This window comes from Plectropomus leopardus, chromosome 2 (assembly GCF_008729295.1).
Source record: "Plectropomus leopardus isolate mb chromosome 2, YSFRI_Pleo_2.0, whole genome shotgun sequence".
Taxonomy (NCBI): Eukaryota; Metazoa; Chordata; class Actinopteri; order Perciformes; family Serranidae; genus Plectropomus; species Plectropomus leopardus.
The window spans coordinates 10,299,731-10,321,353 of NC_056464.1; the positions used below are offsets into that span (position 1 = coordinate 10,299,731).

A 21,623-nucleotide genomic window follows, 5' to 3' on the forward strand; every position below is an offset into this window, starting at 1 on the left:
TTGTCATCAGATGGAAGATCAGCTGTTTGAACATCACACAAGCTTACAGAGAAGTCTTCAAGCAGGTATGTTCTGGTGGATAACATAAATTAGAAAATCTGACCATGTACGCTCGCTGCAGTTTTACTATAAATCGTATTTTGTGCCCTTAATGAAGAGATAAAATGAAAACCTTTTAAAATTATGTCAACATTTGTGTTGTTGTAGGTCTGTATAGGTGATTTCCTTATTATTTTCTCTCAGAAAAAGAAGTGCCACAGAAACTGCATCTGAGCAATATGGAGTACACATTCAGAGCTGTAACTCACAGCCCTGGGATTATAATCTGGAGAATTGAGGTAATTTTTTACATTTTATTAAAAAAATTATTTTTACGGTTGATGCAATAGTGACTGTGGACTGAAGTTTTCCAAAGTCAACAGTTCGCTTTCAAAAGGGAAAAAAGTCTTCTACTCCTGGAGTAAATGACTAAAACTGCTGTTATAATGTGGAAAAAAAAACTGACGTTGAAGAATACTTCTTGTTGGATCTGAAATGTGGATTTTTTTGGTTGTCTCTGTGCAACAGAAAATGGAGCTTGTCCAAATCCCTGAGAAATCTCATGGAAACTTTTATGAGGGTGACTGCTACGTACTGCTTTCTGTAAGTCTGGGATAGTGATTAACTGTGGTTTTGGGTGCCATGGCTGCTTGTTTGTTTGGTACTGTTGTGTTTAAAGACTCCGTATAATGAAGCCATGACAAAATGCTTTTTCTTCTTTTGATAAATCAGATAACATACACCCTTAGTTTCTTCATTCCACAGACTCAGAAGGTGAGCAGCTCTCTGTCTTATGATATCCACTACTGGATCGGCTCTCAGTCCACTCAGGACGAACAGGGTGCAGCTGCTGTTTACACCATACAGCTCGATGAGTTTTTGGGTTGCACTCCGGTGCAGCACCGTGAAGTTCAGAACCACGAGTCTGATGCCTTCAAGGGCTACTTCAAACAAGGAGTAATGTGAGTGCAAATATTATGACCTTCATTTCACAGACAGTGAAAGAAACCATAAATATCATCAATCCATCCTGTCCTTTAGCTATAAGAAAGGTGGAGTTGCATCAGGAATGAGGCACACTGAAACCAACACCTATGACGTTAAGAGACTGCTTCATGTCAAAGGGAAGAAAAGAGTGATTGCAAAGGAGGTAGGCCACGCTTCACAGTGGTTATGTAACATTATGGCACAAAAGATGTCATGGTGAGAGTGCCCTAATTTGTTTCAGGTGGAGATGAGCTGGCAGAGCTTCAACCTTGGAGATGTGTTTTTGTTGGACATTGGCAAGACTATTGTTCAGTGGAACGGACCGAAGTGTAACAAACAGGAAAAGCTCAAAGTAAGACTTTTGTGTGTAGATCGTTGAGTGCAGAATTCAAATGGGAGCACAGAGACATAGTTGAAAACTGGAAAAAACCATCTGCATTTACCCCCTGTTTTTTATTCTTAACTTATTTCTCTATGCAATAGGATGGCAGAACATCTGCTTACAAGTGAATTAATTTGCAAATATATTTTCCAGTCACAATGATAATATAACAATAGCTTTATGTAGTTCACTATTTAAATTTTCTTGCATAAAGAGGTTTCCTGATCATGTGAAAATCAGTGCTTGAGGTGCAGACCCTGAAACAAGTCTGACAGTAAGTTGACTGCTTTCCGTGCTGACCTCACCAGATCTAAATATCATCATTACACCTCTGTGGAAAGCTGTGGGAGTGTGCAGTCGAAGCTCATTTCCTTCTTCCTGAAAAAAGGCCTGAGGCTCTGAATGAGTCCTTATCCCACTGCACACACTTCAAGACTATGTAACAGCAATGCAGTGGGGACTGAAACTTTCAGTTCCCTTATATTTCCATTCTAGGTGTTAATTTGTCTACTTCATATTTAAGTTAGTTCAGATAGGTCTTATATTTCCCCATAAGTTAGGTTACATGTTCAAGTTGCATGTCCTATCATAAAAATGAGATTTCCAACAAACCAGCAAACAGTAGAACTTGTAGTATTTAAAATAACAACCGAGGCTGAGATATGCTAACTTTAAAGGGGGACTATTATAGGTTTAAATTTGTATTTAAGGTTTATATTAGGACATGTTAACATGCTTTAATGTAACCCCCCCCCCCCCCCCCAAAAAAAACAGAAAAAAACCCCACTTTATTTTCCCCATACTGTCTATACTGGAGCACCTGTATTCACCCCTTGTCTTAAATGCTCCATTTTAGCACCTGTCTCTTTAAAGCCCCTAGTCTTGGTCAGCGCTTCTAGGTCGTCAGCATCTTGTTTTTTTCTGCAGCATTATTGTAGCAGGGGAACGACCATTATGGAGTACCTTTTACCTTGAAAATCCTCACAACCAAACATCAGTAATATAATCAGAGATCTGGGAAAAATTAACAATTTCAGCAACCAAGATTCCTTGTTTCCTTTACTTTAGCATGTAGCTACATGTAGCAGTGTATGTACAGCCATTGAACAACTGTATATAGCTCTCATTAAAACCATGAATGAAAGCTTCATTACACAACCCGACATATACCAGAAGAACATGATTCTAGGGAAATTAACGAAATTACTTGTTTCCCTGATGTTAGCATGTAAAAATATAGCAGTGTAGGCTCTGACAACACTTGCAGTAGCATGCCTGGAGCAGATGAGCATATAAAGAAATCTTGTAACCAAATTAGAAATATACATTTAAGGTCTGTAGTTCAAACCAAGATAAACCCAGATGATGGTGAGGGTTTAAGGGCAGAGGGATGTCGTACACTGTAAAGCCCTCTGAGGCAAACCATGCTTTGTGGTAATGGGCTCTATAAATTAAATTGACTTGACTGACTTTATAATATCTTCAGTCAAAATTAGCAAGTGGCAAATTTATTAGGCTACACTGAACAGCAATGAAATACATTTTTTTATGTTGTGTGTGGGTGTTCTCCTGCTCAGGGCATGTTGTTGGCCAAAGACATCCGTGATAGAGAGAGAGGAGGTCGGGTAGAGATCCGAGTGGTCGAGGGCGGCGCAGAGAGTAACTCTCCGCAGAACATGGAGATCCTGAAGGAGTTTCTTGGAGAACGAAGCTCTGAGCTGACAGATGGACCTCCAGATGAAACTGCTGACCAGGAACAGAAGGCAAAACTCACACTTTACCAGTGAGCTGCTCCCTGACCGTAACATTTTCATGTATTTAATGTCCAGTTAAAGTATTTGTTTCTTCTTAATTATACCTTTATTTCAGTGTGTCAGACGCTGACGGTCAGATGAAGGTCACAGAAGTTGCTTCCAGACCATTGGTTCAAGATCTCCTGAATCATGATGTGAGTTGGTGCAATATTGACCAAATAAAGGATGCATACATTATATAATTTTATGGCCACGTCAAGATGGGGGTCAGTGCCAGTATAAAATATAGCCGTCCATCTAGTATGACATTTCCCTGTACAGCTCAAGGCTTACTCTCTTAACACTGCAGTTTAAATTCAAACTACTTGAAGAAATCGTATATGTACTGATGTAAGAAATGACTTAATTACATATATTTTTGTAATTATATGTTTAGGACTGCTACTTCCTGGATCAGGGAGGAACGAAGATCTTTGTATGGAAGGGGAAGAAAGCAAACAAAGCTGAGAGACAGGCCGCTATGACCAGAGCTTTGGTGAGTGACTCAACATCAGACCTTCACGTGTCCTTAGCTTGTGTTTGACTGGTCTTGCATGCAGAGTCTTTCAGAACACCTAGCAAAAATGAATGCAGTCAAATACAGCCGACCTACAATAAATTCTACCCAGAATGTAGTTAACACAGTTTTGTCTGATTGGCTGTTACAGGAGTTCATCAAAGTAAAAAACTACCCGATCACGACCAATGTGGAGACGGTGAATGACGGGGCCGAGTCAGCTCTCTTCAAGCAGCTGTTCCAGAGGTGGACTGTAAAGTACCAGACTCAAGGTCTGGGCAAAGTGCATACAAGAGGGAAAGTGGGTACGTGTGCTCCTAAAATCACAAGTACTCAAACCGCAAAGACTATTTCTTCTGAATTAAAAAAAAAAATATATATACTTGGTTTTGTTTTGTGACCATATTTTGCTTCAGCTCATGTCACACAGGAAAAGTTTGACGCCTCTCTGATGCATGTGATGCCAGAGGTCGCTGCACAGGAGCGAATGGTGGACAATGGCTCAGGTCAAGTGGAGGTATGTGTGACAGTTTCATCTGAACGTTCATGAAGATCAGTCTACAATCTACTGGATGACTGTGTAATTGATTAATAACTGAATCAGTGAGGTAGCCTAGTTACAATGGCTTTAAGTTCTGCCTTGGACACATATGTGGCAATATAAATTAGTTGCAAGGGCATGTTGACCACCCAACACATTGTTGGAGGACCTGCTCCACACGGGCCCCAGTGCAACTGCATTGTCTGCACACTGTCCATATTTAAGCCCTGTCGTGTCCAGCATTACATTGAGATCAGTGCTTAAACAGTGTTCTAAGGCAGCCTCAGCTACCAATGTCAGCTTACCTACATGTTGAATTTACATTAGGCTTACATAATAAAAGCTAATCACCAATATGTCCGGTAACAAAATGCCTGTAAACATGCTAGCTGTAAATGTGTTGACATACTGGTGCAACCATTAACATTCAGCTCAAAGTGCAGTTTGTCATGATCCTAGTTTTGTGTTATATTGTGGACTTTGTTTTGGGGTTTTCTGTTCTGTTTTCTTGTTACTTATGTTCTGTTTCCTGTTTTGTTTTGGAGTATCACTCCTCATGTGTCATGTCTGGTTTTTCATCCTGTCTTTGTGTGTATATATGTATGTATATGTGTGTGTGTGTGTGTGTGTGTGTGTGTGTATATATATAAATATATATATATGTATCTGTGTGTTTCCCTTTTTTCCTCGTCAGTTCATCTCCCTGTTTTCTCCACTGTGTTTGCTACTGTTTTTTCCACCCCTGAGTTCCTCCTCATCATCATCATGTATTCCTTGTTAATTCTGTTTAATTTTTTCTGCATTAAAGCTTGCACCTGTCTGCCCTTTTTTGTCCTGCATTTGTGTCCTCACCTGAACTCATATGTGACACAGCTAAGCATAGGAACAACAGAAGCTGACAAACAGAGCTGCATTACCAACCCAGTAAAGTGAGCAGTCCTGAGGCCAGGACCTTCGGGGGCCCCAAAAGCCTCTGGGTGTTTGTATGGCAATTGATTTGTGGTAATTTGATTTATGACAACATTGTTTTGTAATATGTATCACTCAAGATGCCTTTTTTCCTCAAGGGGGACCTAGATTATTCGTGAATTTCAGCACTTCAGGCCACAACAGATGCTGTTGCCTGCTGTTTGTGATTCAGTGTTGACATACCTTTGTGTTGTGGCCAGGTGTGGAGGATTGAGAATCTGGAGCTTGTCCCTGTGGACCCTCAATGGTATGGATACTTCTATGGAGGAGACTGCTACCTGATCCTCTACACTTACCTGGTTAACAACAAGAAGTGTTACTTGCTCTATATATGGCAGGTGAGGATTTAATTTATTACCCAGTGTCTTATATAATAATAATAATTCACAATTGAGATAAAACTACATTACCATTTATTGTTAAAGTGGTTATTATTTTATGCTTTATACTTATTCTATTTTTTAAGTTCTATTTTCTCTTATTTCCTACGTTGTTCTTGTTTTTGTTGTCAGTAAAACTGTAAGCACTTTGAATTGCATTGTATTTGCTTGAAAGTTGTTATATACAGAAAATATGATTGATTGATTTATTGTTTCAGGGGCGTCATGCAACACAGGATGAAGTGGCAGCCTCAGCATTTCAGGCTGTGGACCTGGATCAGAAGTACGGTGGTGAGCCAGTTCAAGTGAGAGTAACAATGGGCAAAGAACCAAGACACTTCATGGCAATGTTCAAGGGGAAAATGGTCATCTTTGAGGTATGACTTCATTTCCAATCATTTATTTGGAAATATTCTGGTGTATACAGTGTTATAATACAATATTTATCTTTTTTTCTGTTAGGGGGGCACATCTAGAAAAGGGTCCTCTGACCCAGAGCCACCAATAAGGTTGTTTCAAGTCAGCGGTTCTGATCCATCCAACACAAAAGCCATTGAGGTTTCTGCGCTGGCCACCTCTCTGAACTCCAATGATGTGTTCCTGCTAAAGTGCCAATCAGGAATCTATCTGTGGTGTGGAAAGGTGAGAATGGTGGTGTTAAAATCAGAGAAATTGATAAATCACTGAACAACAGCAGCAGGGTGACATAATAAAACAATACAATACTTTTTTGTGGTACTTGCATTTTCTGTATTTTTGAATGGATGTTCATGTGTGAAGCATGAACATTTTTTGTCTGGGACTATTTTTTATATTTTGGACTACCAGTAGTTCCAGTAAAATGGATTCAGTGACCTTTGGCACAACAAAATGAAAATCTCTGCAGCCAGGTTCACACCTTTGTTGGGAACTCTTCCCAGAACAATCGAGACTCCTTTTGGCGCATGTTTATAACAAGGATTTTAAATTAGATGTTCTCCATCATATATTGAGTTCAATGTTTTGTCCACATAATTTTGGCCACATAGTGAACTTTATCAAGGTCAATTTGATTTGGTATACTAAAGTGACTTTTCATTACCAGGGATCAAGTGGAGACGAGAGAGCCATGGCAAAGGAGGTGAGCTCTGTGATTGGCCATGAGTCACAGCAAGGCTCTGAGGAGCTTGTGGCCGAGGGTCAGGAGCCCATTGAATTCTGGGAGCTGCTTGGAGGGAAAGCTCCCTACGCTAGTGACAAGAGGTGACGATAGTACAAATACAATACTTATGTTTGCAAATGGGTTTCATGAGTAGCCTGACATCACCACACAAAATCACAAATGTGAGTTCGTCTGGATACTCTTGATTTATTTTCGATTTCCAAGGGGGGTTAAAAAAAATCTGGAGACAACTGTATAGATCTACAACTAATCAGAGCAATGAAACACGAGGTAGTACTAAGCAATGGACAAACATAAACAGACTACAGTGTGCAGAAATAAGTCCTGATTGTGTATCATCAATATGTCCGAATGACTGTTGCTGCTTTTGCCATCCAAGTTTTAAAATTGTGCTTCAACAGAAAGTCCCAAACAACCTGCAGCCATCTTTATTGTTTCAGAATGCCTCAACAGCACTCCTCGTTACTAAGCTAGGTTTATACTTGCTATATTGTTCCACAACATAAGGGTCCGCTGGTCAAAAAACTTACATAATTATGTATTTTGCATAGAGCACAAAGGCTCTGCAAGTTGTCAGTCATCATCTGAAATACAGACCCATAATGTCTTCTACTAAGAAAACTTTTCCCTGTTTATCTGATATGAATCTGACTTATTCTGAAAAAAAAAGTTAAAATTGCTACTTGCCTCGGCTGCTGCCATCTTGCACTGGTGATATCATTGGGAACTAGAGACTGTGCAGTAGCGATCTCAGCGATGGAAGAGTACCTGCCCAAACACCTGTCCGCAGCTCCAATGAACACGAGCGCAAGGACTCGCTGTCACAGCTGTCAACCATGGCAGAAAATTCCCTTTTTGTACAATTTGATAATTTATTAAAGCCAAACTTATCATAAAGACGATCAATTGAACAAACATAAGGGTGATGAGAACTACCTTCAGTGACAGAAACTGTCTTTGGGAAGAATTTATTTGGCTTGTACTTTGAGTTTCTAGTTTGGCCTATGTCCCATTCCCTGACATGAAGGGGCAGGCTTTATGACCTATAATGAAGACAGACACCAGGGGGCGATCAAGATTGCAAAGCTTCACTTTGGGGGAACTGTCATGTTGTCCATCTTTATATACAGTCTATGAGTCCAACCATCAAAGATACTGATTACTAGCCAATCAGAGAGAGAGTGGTGCAGGCCATGATTTATGAGTGATGCAGTGAAGGTGAAACACTTGTTTTCCACTGTTTTTCATGTCACGTTGTTGATTACAGATTACAGCAGACAGTTTCAGACCATCAGCCGCGCCTGTTTGAATGCTCCAATAAGACAGGCCGTTTCATTGTGACTGAGGTTACTCAGTTCACGCAGGACGACCTTAGCGAGGATGATGTCATGCTGCTGGACACATGGGACCAGGTGTGAGGCGCCAATGTTCATAATGAAGAAAAGTGAACTTTTTAGTGTCAAATTCAAAGCTGGATGTGATCACATCCCCAACAAACATTGAATTTTTGAGTAGCCTTTCTAGTGCCATGTTACTTTGGGAATTCTTAAATGTGCCTTTTCATGGTCTCAGGTGTTTCTCTGGATTGGTAAAGAAGCCAATGAGGTGGAGCGTAAAGAAGCGGTGATCACCAGCAAAGAGTATCTGCGCACCCACCCAGGTGCCAGAGATCCAGACACCCCCATCATCTTGATCAAGCAGGGATTTGAGCCGCCCACCTTCACTGGGTGGTTCACAGCCTGGGACCCCTCCCAATGGAGTGTGAGTGTTTTTGAACTGACACTGCATCAACATGTACACTAATGAGTAAACAAAAAAAACATTTCTTTCTTTTAGGGTGGAAAGAGCTACGAGGAATTGAAGAGGGAGTTAGGTGATGATGCATCACCTGTTAATGTTACAGTTGTAAGTAAAGTGTTATTTATTTTTAATTTTTTTTGGCAACAGATATTTGTCTGATACAATTCTTACCAAAATGTTACAAATGGTCTTTATGCATGTTACATTAAACTTTACATGTTAGTGCGTCAGGTAAATTGGTTTTTATATTATTAGATTCCACACAGATATGCAGAAGGACATTTAAAGACATTTACTTTAGAGGGTTACTAAGTACATTACAATTACATAGCAGAATTGGAAAGAAACCCAATTAACATGTTTATTTTTGTATTGCCAACGTTGAATATGTATGAGTTATCAAAAAAAGTCAGGGATAGGAGCCAGAAACTTTTGATAACAAAGTATTGTATCTCATTACCATTCGCTTACCAGAAATATGTTTTATTGGCCCATTCAATGCCTTAACAGGAAGTGATTAATTAATAAAGACTCAACAATTATTCATCTCAACCAAAACCTTAATGTGACTTTCTAGGAGCAGAACTGTGTTCAAAGTGAGAAAAGCTTTCAGTCTTTTCCACCTGATGACTTGGTCAACAAGCTCGCCAGCGAGCTGCCTGAAGGTGTTGACCCAACCCAGAAAGAGGTAGGCGTGTGTTCATGTCTGTGTGTGTGTGTGTGTGTGTGTGTATGGGAGGGAAGCCGGTGCTTAACGCGGTGTGATAAAGTTAAAGTTCAGCCACCGTGTTTGTGCACATTCATCAGAGTGGAAACTATGAACTTGGTAATGATTTATTGTATGGATAAATAAGGCAGTCTAGGTACTTCAAAATATACGAAAAAATATGTCAAGGTTTAAAGGTTTAAATTATTAATTAATTAATTAAATAATTTATCAAAATAGCGTACACTTTTTGACCATTGTAGACCTTCATCAGGGCAACACAGGTGTGGCTACCACTATATAGTAGTATAAGCCAATGGAATTTGTGTGTGCTAACGACAATTTGGGAACTTCTTTTCAGAAACACCTGTCTGACTCTGACTTTTATGATGTATTTGGGATCTCCAAAGATGACTTTGCCAGCATGCCAGGGTGGAAACAACTGAACCTGAAGAAAGAAAAGGGCTTGTTTTGATCATGGTTTTTTTCTGTATTTGACATAAGCTATTCATTTTAAAGGACTTTGTGTTATCTCCCCTAACATAACTGACTTTTCTCTTTAGCTCAATCTGATTTTTGAGTAAATTAAAAAAATGTGTATTCTCATGCCGATTTCATTGTAATTAAAAGATTTGTTACAAATCACTGTACAACTCTTGAATACTTGATGATTTTTTAAACCTGTGCAGATGTTGTAGAATCAACTCAGTTTAATTGTGATATTATTTAAACTGTCAGTATGAATAAATATAAGCTATACTGCTTAAACTCTATCGTCTGTTTTTGTGGCATGGTTTATACTAAAATACATTTTAACCATAATAACACATCACATTTATTAATTCATTTAGAAAAAATGATCATGGTCTTTAACTTCCCATTCCTTTTAAAAGTGCTGAAAAGAGTGGGGTCTAAAACTTTCAGACCATATAACAAACAGTAGTATTCCTGCTTTCACAGCCTGCCACTCCACTGAAACTGGGTTTACTTAAGTCAAAAATGATCTTCTCTTAATATAGATACAGATGGATATTTTCAGATCAATGTTTTCTGATGTAAAATATGGAGTGCAACAAGGCTCTGTTCTTGGCCCTCTGCTCTTCTCTCTGTAGGCCAAATTACACGCACTCATGGGATTAATTTCCTCTGTTACACTGATGATACTCAGCTGTATGTGCCTGTAAAGGCACGTGATCATTCCCAAACTGCAAAACTGGAGGCCTGCTGGAGGCCTGCAAAACTGAGATGCTGACCACTGGTCCTGCTCAACATAGGCACCAATTTTATCAAGTAACAGAAACTCTAGACAACTGTTATATCCCAAAGTTCAACAGCCAATAATCTTGGTGTTATGTTTGATTTAACCTTTTGTTTTAACCCCCACATTAAAGATATCATCGAGATTATTATTATTTCTTGTATAAAACAGAGCTAAATCACTTTCTTTGTTTTTTTTATCTTGGGTGCAGAGATCCTAATTCATGCTTTTGTATCATCCAGACTGTATTATTGTTTTGTTGTCAGGCCTGTTACAGATTGTAGTAGAAGTTTTATAAATATATAAAATATAAAACTATAAGGTTTGACCAGTTGCTGTTGAGGCTCAGTGTTTTTTTTCCACTTGTTTTTTCTTCAGTTTCCCTCTCCCTCATGTGGGGGTGTCTGTCCATTGTCTGTTCCTCCCTTGTATACGTGTATGTGTGTGTGTGTGTGTGTGTTTGTCTGGAGCTGGGCGGAGTTATGGAGATTGGCACACTGATTATTCACACACCTGCAGTTCATCACTCACCTGCTGCTGATCATGCAATAAAGCCACCTACACTGCTGCAGGATAAAAGGAGCAGCTCATTCCTCCACTCCCTGCCACTTTGTCTACTACCCACCCGTGGCACACTGACAGGCTCTCCTTTTGTTCTTATGCTCCTGTTGTGCTGGTTTAATTCTAACTGATATTCTGTGTGTGCAGATCCCTGGAATCTTGTCACCAGCTCACCTCCAGCCTCACCTGTTTGCTCTTGTCTCCCTGATCCTCTGTCTTCCCAGAAACCTGCAAAAAAAAAAGCAGAAACACCAGAACCACCAACCTTGATTCGCCTTCTCCTGCAATCAACTCTCAGCCCCATACCTACTCATCTGAACACAGTCCTGGAAATCTGTTGCCTCACAAGGAAACCTGCAACACAGAAACCCCTGCTCTGAAGACTCTGGACTTCTTGTTCCCCCAGAACCTGGCTCCCAAAGCCCAAAAAAACTCATAGACTAGGTCAATAAATGACTTCTTGTTGCAACTTATCTGTTGTTTCCGTGTCTGTCTGCAAAACTATAACAATTACAGCTGTTTTTAGCTTTCCTTTACCTGCTCCCTATCCATGTCAGATCACTCTTTCGGGTGCTTTTAATGGTCTACAGCTATATCAAAAGGTGTCCCGCTTCCTTCCTGTTTGACCTCCTTAAACATTATAGTATATAAATATAGTCAGTGGTCTCTGCTGCCAGAACACAGAGCTCCTGTCTGTTTGATTCTGTTTAGGTCTTTTAATCCAAACTCAAAAGTCCTCTTGTGCCTTAACTTTCATTATCTGACTGGTGGGTTGGTCTCAATCTTGATGTGTAATTAAAGCCAAACAGTCCTGCCAACAAGAATATTATTAACTTGAAGCCAGTGCTTCTAAATAACACTTTGTTTCTTTCCCACAAGCACTGCTTTGTGCCACTCTGTTTCTGTCTTTCCTACTCCCCCTCTCTTTCTTTCTTTGAACTCAGGTTTCTTTGTACTGGACCATCGGTCCTCCTGGGACCTCTTCATCTCTCCAGGCGCTTGGTGCCTCATTCCAGATGTTTGGTTCTGGATATCCTTTTGTCTCTTTCTGTGCTTTTTCATTCTCCGATCTGTGTGAATGATGTGCCTCAGTTCTGCCTCTTGTGTGTTTGTGTAGTCTGTTCTCTTTTAACCCATCTGACTTGAAATTTTTGCAAAACACGGATACATTGCATTTGTATATACTTATTTAGGCATAGAAAACACTTGGATGTGGTTTAGAAAAGATTGTGTTTGGGCTTAAAATCACTGTTTTAGTGTTACAATCACAGCTGGAGAACAGTTGATGTCTCAGTAAAAACAACCACTTTTGGTGACACAATTCCAGCTGGAAATGCAGAGATAACCTTTTAAAAAGCAACTTGTTTGTTGGTCTCGAATAGTGGTCTGCAGCTTGGCAGCTGCTACACCTGGGTGACACCATCCACCATCTCCTCCACCTCCCAGTGACAGAGTCAGCGCATATACGATCACTTTGCAAAGTCTTAGTATGTAGTATACTGGTCCTTTCTGTACACATCTATTGCATGTTTGTCTTGGGAGAGGGATCCCTCTTCTGTTGCTCCTCTTGAGGTTTCTTCTATTTTGTTTTCCTGTTAAAGGATCTTGGGGGGAGTTTTATCTGCTACAAGGGTCTAAGGGCAGATTGTTTCATGTGCTGCCCAGACCCTTAAGGCAAATTGTGATTTGAAATATTGGGCTATAAAGCTGACCTGAACTGAATTTCCTGTGGAGAATTTCAGTCCTGATGAAAAGGCTTCATATGATAAATGAACATTTTTTATAATAGTAATTATTATTATTATCATATAAAGAACACACATTTAAAATAGCTGCAATAACCAGATCATTACGAACAGCTAAAGTTGGGGTTGCAATGTAAAATGTGTTTAATGTATCAAAAAACACAACTTTTTATTAACTGAGTTCACTCCTGAACACAAAATCAAATGTAGGTATAGCTATTGTGCCATCTGTTGGGCAAATGCTGTTACAACATGTTTTTATTAAAAAAAACATTGACAGCTAAAGTTCCTGCTTCACAAACTGGCAGGAGCACAGAGTGCAGTACTATTAGTAGTGGATTTCTCTGTTTTTCTGTTATAGTATTTTGGGTTTCACAGAAAGAGATTACCATCCGTTTCCATCCTTTTTAGTTACATGAGTTTCTTTTTAAGCACCGCCAAAATAGGTTTGATTTTTTTTTAGCTTCACAAGTATCTAAATCTCTGCTTCTAAGTTTAAAAAACAGATGCTATGGCATTCATACTAAGCTTCTTATGATGCTTATAATGGATATTTTTAATACAAGTCACAACAGCGGACCAATCAGCATCAGCATTTTTTCATTTATTCTTTTTATTTTGATATGTCTGGAATGTATTTTCCCTTACAAGTATAAATCTATGTAATTTACTGTTACATCTGAACATGTAATACAAAGCTCAGGACAAGTGAAAAGTACCTACCCCATTAAACAAATTACAGTAAGAACATATTTTTTGCATTGCTGTGGAAAATGAAACACGAAAACCATTTGACTACTTGATATACTGACAAACAGTCACTGCTGTGTGCCCAAAATGCTAAACAGCGCCAATCATGTTACGAAATGAAGGTTTCAAAGTTGAAACATGATCTTTGATCAGTTAAACATTTAAAGTCAGAGTAATGTAACTGTATTGGTTTATTACAGCAAACCAAATCATTTGACCTGACAGGAAAATAAACTGAAATGTTGATGACAAACAGTGATTGTGGATATTTGTGGAGAAACATCTGACCAGCATTGGTTGCAAATGATTGCTTAAGAACTGACCACAGTGGCACTACAGTGACAGTACTACAGTAATAGTTCTACCAGTACTACAGTAACAGCGCTAGAGTAACAGTAGCCTCCTGCCGGCTCATTTTATGGAAAAAAATAATAATAATCAGAGCCATTTGAGCTTCATGGCAGCCAACACAATAGGTAATCAAGTATTAGCATGTGAACCAGCATTATTTGAAATAGGACTGTGTGATAAAAGTATGAAAGGCAAATGAGTCAATACAAACATTAACACACTGCCTTACACCTACAATGATAAGTAGCTTTATGCAGCAACTGCAAACATTCTACCTATTTTTACATTTCCATTAATGTATTCATATTGTTCCACTTTTGATTTTTGTTTAACAGAATCAGATATCAAAACTGTGATTTTCATTTGAAAAATGTTAGTGTCACATTAGTTAGTTGCCGATTTAAGACCCAGGAAATGACAGAATGATACATTATATGAAAAAAAATTAAATAAAATCCCTTTAAAACACCAATTGTCGCAGTAATTACCTTAGATCAAAGTATTATTTAATATGTGTACTGCGTGCAAAAGTACTAATATATGACAAAGATCAATTCATGTGCAATTTGGAAATACATTCTTAGATGCTCATGCAAACGATCACAAATGAGGTGAGATGGTCTATTCTTGCCTCAAGCATAAAAGAAATGTAACATAGTAGAAAACAACCATAGAAAATGTGATTAAATACAAAGTGTTTACAGCAATCGGAGACATTCCAAAAAGACTAATTTCAGCAAGTTTCACTATAATTGTGCAAACGTACAGTTTTACCAGAGAGGCAGAGAGAATGCAGCCTGCAGCGGGTCAGCTGATCACCTCACACTGACGTGTTTGGTTCTGAAGAGACAGTTTACCCCAAAATCAAAATACATATTTTATCTCTTACCTATAGTGCTGTTTATCAGTCTAGATTATTTTGGCGTTGTGAACAGTATCATGTAGGAACTATTTTCTTTCTACTGAGCTACACCCACAAACTGTATCACTACGCAGAAGGAATTGTGCACCTCTTCATAGACGGAAAATGTTTGCTTCCTTTTGTGTGGTAATGCCTGTGTCGGTGTAGGTCGGTAGAGAGAAAACGCTCGCAAAAAGGTCTGTGGATGACTGTTGAGTTTTTAAAATGTATTTTTTGGTGCTTTGAACACCATGAGCTGAGTGTCATCTTGTTCTAAAATATTGGAGATAAGGCAGACATCTCTATGGCTGATATCGCCAACACTCAGTCACTCATATCAAAACTATCTAGACTGATGAATGGCACTACAGGTAAGAGGAAAATATGTATTTTTGATTTCGACGTGAACTGTCCCTTAAAGGGAATGTTGTTTCCAATGTAAGAGAACAATTTTTTTTCCACGATACAAGAACTTTCAAAGTGCAAATGCAGCCAAATTAATTTCCCTAAATTCAACATAAAAAAAACAGGAAAAGGGGACAAATATGAAAGATATAAAAATAATTCTTGTAAAGATCAGCAAGGCAGCAAATTGATGGCACTTTCCCTTACTTAAAAAAAATCTGTATCCCATAAGCTTTCAAACAACTGCCTTTGATTACCTGTAGCTGACCTTCCAAAAACCAATGTCAAAAATCTCCTAAACCTTCTGTACAGTGAGCTCTACAGCAGCTGAGAGCTGCCACAAAGAATAGCTATATATGCATTTCACAGCTCTGTGTCTGAAATGTTCAGACTGCCTCTCCCAAAAACAAAACATCAACAGTCCCTGTCCGGACACTTACAGAGCTCACCATATTTTGCCGACAGGTAAATCCTGATGTGTGTCCTGGCAGCTGTTACTACACAAACAAACCTTATTAAAAGATTAAAGAGGTAAACAGTCAAAGCAGCATGGACTATTTTCCATGTCTGTCCACAAATTTCATAAAAAGACGTTCAGACGGATATTAAAAAGAAAGTATTGGCAAATAATATTAAGTAGTCATTAGTGGAATTTCAGCTAGTAAACCACCTGGATGCTGACTGAGTTCCCTTGCTGTGAATTTAAAACTGAAACTTAAAATCCTACTTCAGTGTATTACAACTCAGGCTGCGACTAACCATTACTGTCATTATCAATTAAGCTACAGATTAATTGTTAAGTTATAAAATGTCAAAAATAGTAAATAAATTTGCATTATAATTTCCCTAAAGTGGGGTCTTCAAATTCCCACCAGTGGTCCAAATCCCAATAATATTTCTCTAACTATATAATTATGACAAAGAAGAGCAGCCAATCCTCACATCTGAGAAGCTAAAGCCAGCAGCTGTTTGGCATGTTTTTTTTTAGAAATCACCAAAACGATTAATTGTCAAAATAGCTGCAAACCAATTTTCTTTCAATCGACTACTTACTGGAGCTCTAATTACAACTTTAAATGTGATTGTTGGACTTTGAATTTTCTAACAACATAAATATCAGATGTGTGTAAACTGCAAATCAAATAGCTATTGAATTACACCAAATTATCAATAATCGTTCACCTTTTGTCCAGTAGAAGATAAAAGAGATTAAGACACAACACAACCGTCGGGGTTCTTGGGGTCCTGGGTCTCCGCATCATTGACCAGACCGTTGTTTGGACTTTTCTCTGAATCTTCAGGAAGCTCTATAGTGTCCCCTTCACCTGGAAACACCCTGTCCTGCTCTGGAGTCTCAGCAGATGCGTCCTCGTAGGCACTTATGCTGTCTGAGTCGTCTCGTCCGTCCTGGATATCGTTTTCGTAAGGCCTCTGCAGGATCCCGTCCTCAGAGAATGGGTTGTCCACAGCAAGAGTGGGCATGTGGCTCAGGGGCCTATTGACCATCTTCCTCAGCTTGGACAGGGCGTTCCCGTCATCATCTGCCCCTTCACTCAGTCCCACTTCCTCTGCTCTGCCTCTGCTTTCACTGCTGCGAGGGTCACACAGCGAGGACTCTGTCATCAAATCAATTGCATCATTTTTCAATCGGTGTCCTTGTTTTGTTCCCTCGTCTGCACCTCCATGAGTGTTAGCTGGAGCAGATGGTGTATTATTCCTCTCCTGTGAAGAGAAATTCAATTGTCCGTTCAAGTTCAAACAAAACATAAGTGCATTTGCTATGTTGTTATTACCAGCCGCGATAACATCACGACAGCTGATATTGTTCTCACATTGTGAGTCTGTGTGTGTCATCATTGCTAAACTTGGTCCTGCTGACAGCAGATGTAGCAGCAACTACCACATGAGCTGTTTTAAGTATCTTTCATCTGTCTGTGGACAGATTTTGTTGATGTGATAGTGCCACAACAGTGCAAAATGCAGCCTTGAAACTTAACAGGTGTGTAGTTGAGACCAAAATGAGGCCAAGTTTGAGAATGGGTCTGAGCAAGGGGGGCAAAAGCAGACTGGTAGGAAGTCGAGTAGGAGCCACTAGTCCCTACTTCATGGGGATCACTGTATCGCGGCGGGAGTGATCCCATCGCAAGATGGAAGCAAAGAAAAGCCACGAAAGATTTAATTCTATGAGCAACCTAAAACAGGATTGTGAAATTTAACAGCCACTGAAAACTTATTGTGAAATAACAAACACTGAATTTATAATATTCATTGTTATTTTATCATATTTGTTGGGATTCCTTCTGGAAATTTCAAGGAAAAGACTAAATGTCTTTCAGTGAAAAGACATTGAAACCATATAAATAAAGCTACATGGTACTTTTTCAATACTATAACTTGTGTGTTTTTACATTAAATATTCATTTGATACTGTATAGGTAGTGAAGTGCTTATAAACTTGCTTCCCTTTACCATCGAGTGTAACGTAAGAGTACATGTCATCCTGCCACAACCAGTAAAATAGATACAAATAAGTATGAGGTGGCAGAGAAGCGTTCAGATTAACTTTGATATCCAGGTAAACAAAACATGCACAATCTCCATTATTCACACTGAACAATAAGTGATCCTGCTCCTGGCGAACTGTTACATAACAGGTTCCATAGGATTTTACATCTTTATATAATGATTCAAAAAACGTTTCTCTCTCCACTGTTACGTAATGTTAATTGTCACATTACCTCTCTTAATCTCTCCACCTCTTGCATCAGAGAGCAGACCATGCTCTCCAGTTTACTCTTGGCCTCCCTCTCTCGTTCCAGTTCCTAAAAATGCAGAGAAAAACAGCTTGTTAGTGTCACACTTCATTACAACATGGACCAAAAACATCTCATTAGAGAGGATTAAGACTACAAGATGTGAATATGTTACTGCGTAAAGCGTTTAAGTAAATGTAAGTGGTGTTTTTGGTGTTGGTGAGGCCTCGACGTACCAAACTAGCCTGTCCAGCTTCCCTCTGGGCCTCAGCCAGCAGCTCCTCTACACCCTCCAGTGTGTCCTGCAGGACGTCCACCTGGAACAACAGAGCCTCTCGCTCGACCTCCAGCCCACGCAGCTCCTGCACCACCTCGTCATAGCTGGCCTGCAGCTCCAGCTACACCACAAACACAATTACAAATCAGTGTGGGCAACTTTAGAGGAACGCATGCCGGTCTGTGGGAGGCAGAGTGTTCAGTAAGCTCTCAGAGGCATCAGTGGGAGGACTTATCTGGAAGCACGACAATTCCTCCATATGTATGGGAATATGCATCACACTCACACAATCTATCAGATCTGACAGAACAGTGAACAAGACTTTACATAGTAATAATCATCATAATTAGAAAAACAGTAAGAAAAACTCACCATTTCTGGAAGTCCCATGAGAAGGTCCTGGTCTGAAGGCTGAAAGGAGAAAAACAATTTTGAAATAAAAAAAAAGTTCATTTGTAAATAATACGAGAGTCTTTTAAATTGAGTTAAACAAAGACAAGCATGTCTTAAACAGCTATGTAACTATAACATGACTTGCACAATACATTACAAGCAAATTATAGCATTCAAGATTACCATTAAGTTAATTCACAGTTTAAGTTATGTAAATAAAGTCCTGTGTGTTGCAGGATTATGGTAATGGATGTGTTGGAGCCATTGCAGGAAAATGACTGCTGATATTGTGATACAACATTTTATTTACATTCTAAATGTATCAAAACATGTCCAAAAAAAGTAAAAAACTGAAAAGTTTTTTCCAGCTTCAATTAATGTTAGTAGTTTGTTTCTATTACTAAGATACCCCTTTTCTACTACCGATGACATCGTTGACAATAGCTGGTGGTTTGATGTCTTTTCTTTTCACTGAAGACATTTTGACATGTCACAGGAAGAAAAACATGATGGCTTCACATGATTTAACTGCTTCACTCTCACCGTCACACTGTCCTGACTTATTGGAACACTTTACATTAACATAGTTATCATTGATGTTATATGTAACATACACACTTTTCAAACTATGACAAGTTTAAAAACCTTTTATTTTTCACTGTAAACCTTTATAAGTGGTGTTGCACCACATTCTGTGACCCTATCACAAATCCCAACTATACTACACCTACAAATGTTTTTAATCACACCTTATAACATACTTAGTTATGATAACAGCTGTTACTGAAAAAAGTGCCTCCATGGTATAAAGATAGAGTCAAACTTTTAATAACTGTGGTATCAAAAACTACATTGTGTCTGAAGACCAACACTTCAACTGAAAGTCACAGACTTTGATACTCCAAAATTAAACCTTCAAAACTTGTGACCTTATCTGAATACTGTTCTGCACTATGTTTGATAGCCGCTTTCAAAACACAGCGTGCGATTAAGTACGATAAAAAACATTTGCTGTGGCAACATAGCTGACATTTCTAATCCTGTCATGAAATATTATAGAATTTGGTGCAACACAAAGATTTGACATTTTCATGTAAGTAATGGTAAATTTATGAAACAGAAAATAATAGCAAACAAAATTTAGCATTAAATTATAAAACATACACAAGGACAGGCAACCTATTGTCAAGCTTCTGATCCAGCATCCTCACAGAAACACTTTGTCCCAACAAGTTGACTGAATGTAAGTTTTGATTTTGTGTAAATAAACAGCTTTTGTGACATGAGACACCAAACAGATATGAAACTATATATATGAACCAAGCTCGAGTTTATGTGTCTTTAAGTGCAGGAAGATGTATTCAGAAAGTACCAATACAACAATTTAAAATGGTTCCACACTACTAAGAACTTCCTTTTAATTATACTTATGTAAAAATGCAGAAGTACTGTCACCAAAAATGTATTGCAAGTATCAAAAGTAAAATTAATCATTCAGCAGAAAAAAGGTTCCATGTAACCAATATATTATGACATATGACATTATTGGATTATCAATACAGACACAAGAATATCTAAGTATTTCACTTTTGAAGCTCTACAAGCTTTGTTTTTTGTGACATACTGTACATTTAGTCTTCTTTGCCTCAAGCAATATTCAAACTATTTGATATGAAACCACTTTAAGTGAACCTGTAACAGCTAGACTGCTTGTTTTTAAAGGAATCGCAAGCTATACAGATTGGCAATAACGGGTTAAACGTGTTACATTAAAGTGTGTTATATAAGCTTATGCTATGTGTCTTTATGTAACACCTCAATCTAACTGTAGCTGTCAGTTTTATATAGTGGCGTTAAAAGTACTATTTCAAAATAGAAATACTCAAACACAAATGCGTCAAAACTCATGCACAGTACGTCAGTGTTACCTTAGTAAATATGTTAGTACGACTACTGCTTATGCATTATCATCACATCGCAATGATAATGACGCAGATAAAGAGGAGACATGCGGGACCGTAGAAATGTTTGATTAGCTAGAGATCGATACAGGTGTCTTGATTACTCTGTCCCCTCCTGGCTCCTGTTCGTGCTGTCTGGCTCCTACCTGACTGTCACTTGTCCTCTTCAGGGTGCCTCCTCGGCTGTCGCTTCGTGTCAGACGCCTGGATGAACTCTCGGTCTGTGACAGAGACAAAACATCAGGTAAGAAAAACAGCCTCGCATCACAGTTAGAAACAAACAAGCTAACGTTAGCTTACGATGAGGAAGTGAACTGAAGCTACCGGCCTGAAGAAAACGAGTCTCACGGTTCACGTGAGCCGTTAGTCGGTGTTAAACGGTTAACAAAACAGCCGGAATTCACACCGACTGCATTACTAACGTTAAATGTTGAAAACGACCAAGTACTACAAGAGGCAGGGCAAGCTTAGCTGTAAACAAACAGTCGGTAATGACGGCGTGATTTCTGAGCTCACCTCCTTTATAATGCTGCGCAGAGACTCATCCTCACTCAGCCCCCGAGATAACGTCCGCTTCTTTGGTGAACCACTGCTGTCCAGCGTGACTGAGTGCATTTTTTTAGGATTTATATTAAGTTTTTGTTTATGTAAGAGACACCTCCGAGCTCTGTGTGAGGTGAAGAGATGTTTGGTGCTGAGTTTCCTACGCAGGAGCAGCTGTGAGTGAACTGCCGACGCCCAGGCCGTGATCTACGGAGAGCCACGGGGGCCAAACCGTCTAACACCGCCCTCACTCCGCCTACACAGGAGTCAAAGATCAGCCCCGAGCATGGATGTATGCACTCATGGCCCCTCACAGGAGAGAGGAGCACTTTTTGCAACTGTTGGAAGTTCAAAAGTGAACTGTTTGGTTCTGATAAGCACCATGGCGAGTGTCAGGTCCCCAAACTCATCAATGACACAAAGTACTTAAAGGTGAGCTTAATTTTTTT

The 21,623-nt window shown here is 39.1% G+C and overlaps 3 protein-coding genes across 5 annotated transcripts in view; 2 read left to right on the forward strand and 1 right to left on the reverse strand.

The window, feature by feature from the left end:
- avil (advillin) lies at positions 1-9,955 on the forward strand. The gene is made up of 20 exons (XM_042500357.1): positions 1-65; positions 244-338; positions 568-642; positions 805-1,001; positions 1,081-1,189; positions 1,268-1,378; positions 2,986-3,191; positions 3,278-3,356; positions 3,599-3,697; positions 3,870-4,023; positions 4,135-4,235; positions 5,429-5,566; positions 5,827-5,985; positions 6,071-6,250; positions 6,693-6,850; positions 8,038-8,182; positions 8,343-8,531; positions 8,607-8,675; positions 9,148-9,258; positions 9,638-9,955. The coding sequence occupies exons 1-20, from the start codon at positions 11-13 to the stop codon at positions 9,749-9,751; spliced, it is 2,544 nt and encodes an 847-aa protein (XP_042356291.1). The 5' UTR covers positions 1-10; the 3' UTR covers positions 9,752-9,955.
- A 4,403-nt stretch (positions 9,956-14,358) lies between these two features.
- si:ch1073-456m8.1 (leucine-rich repeat flightless-interacting protein 2) lies at positions 14,359-21,495 on the reverse strand. The gene is made up of 6 exons (XM_042500412.1): positions 21,148-21,495; positions 20,778-20,852; positions 18,650-18,688; positions 18,237-18,398; positions 17,986-18,069; positions 14,359-16,969 (listed from the first exon to the last, which is right to left on the reverse strand). Exons 1-6 carry the CDS (start codon positions 21,244-21,246, stop codon positions 16,457-16,459), a joined length of 972 nt encoding a protein of 323 aa, XP_042356346.1. The 5' UTR covers positions 21,247-21,495; the 3' UTR covers positions 14,359-16,456.
- The window catches only part of gdf11 (growth differentiation factor 11), a 34,063-nt gene continuing 33,220 nt past the window's right edge, over positions 20,781-21,623 (forward strand). For 2 of the 3 annotated variants that reach the window (XM_042500381.1, XM_042500399.1), the window contains exon 1: positions 20,781-20,875. The gene's annotated coding sequence lies outside the window, so the exon portion shown is untranslated. Of the gene's footprint in view, positions 20,876-21,585; positions 21,607-21,623 lie in introns of those variants that run through there. The other variant, XM_042500390.1, reaches the window with a different exon arrangement.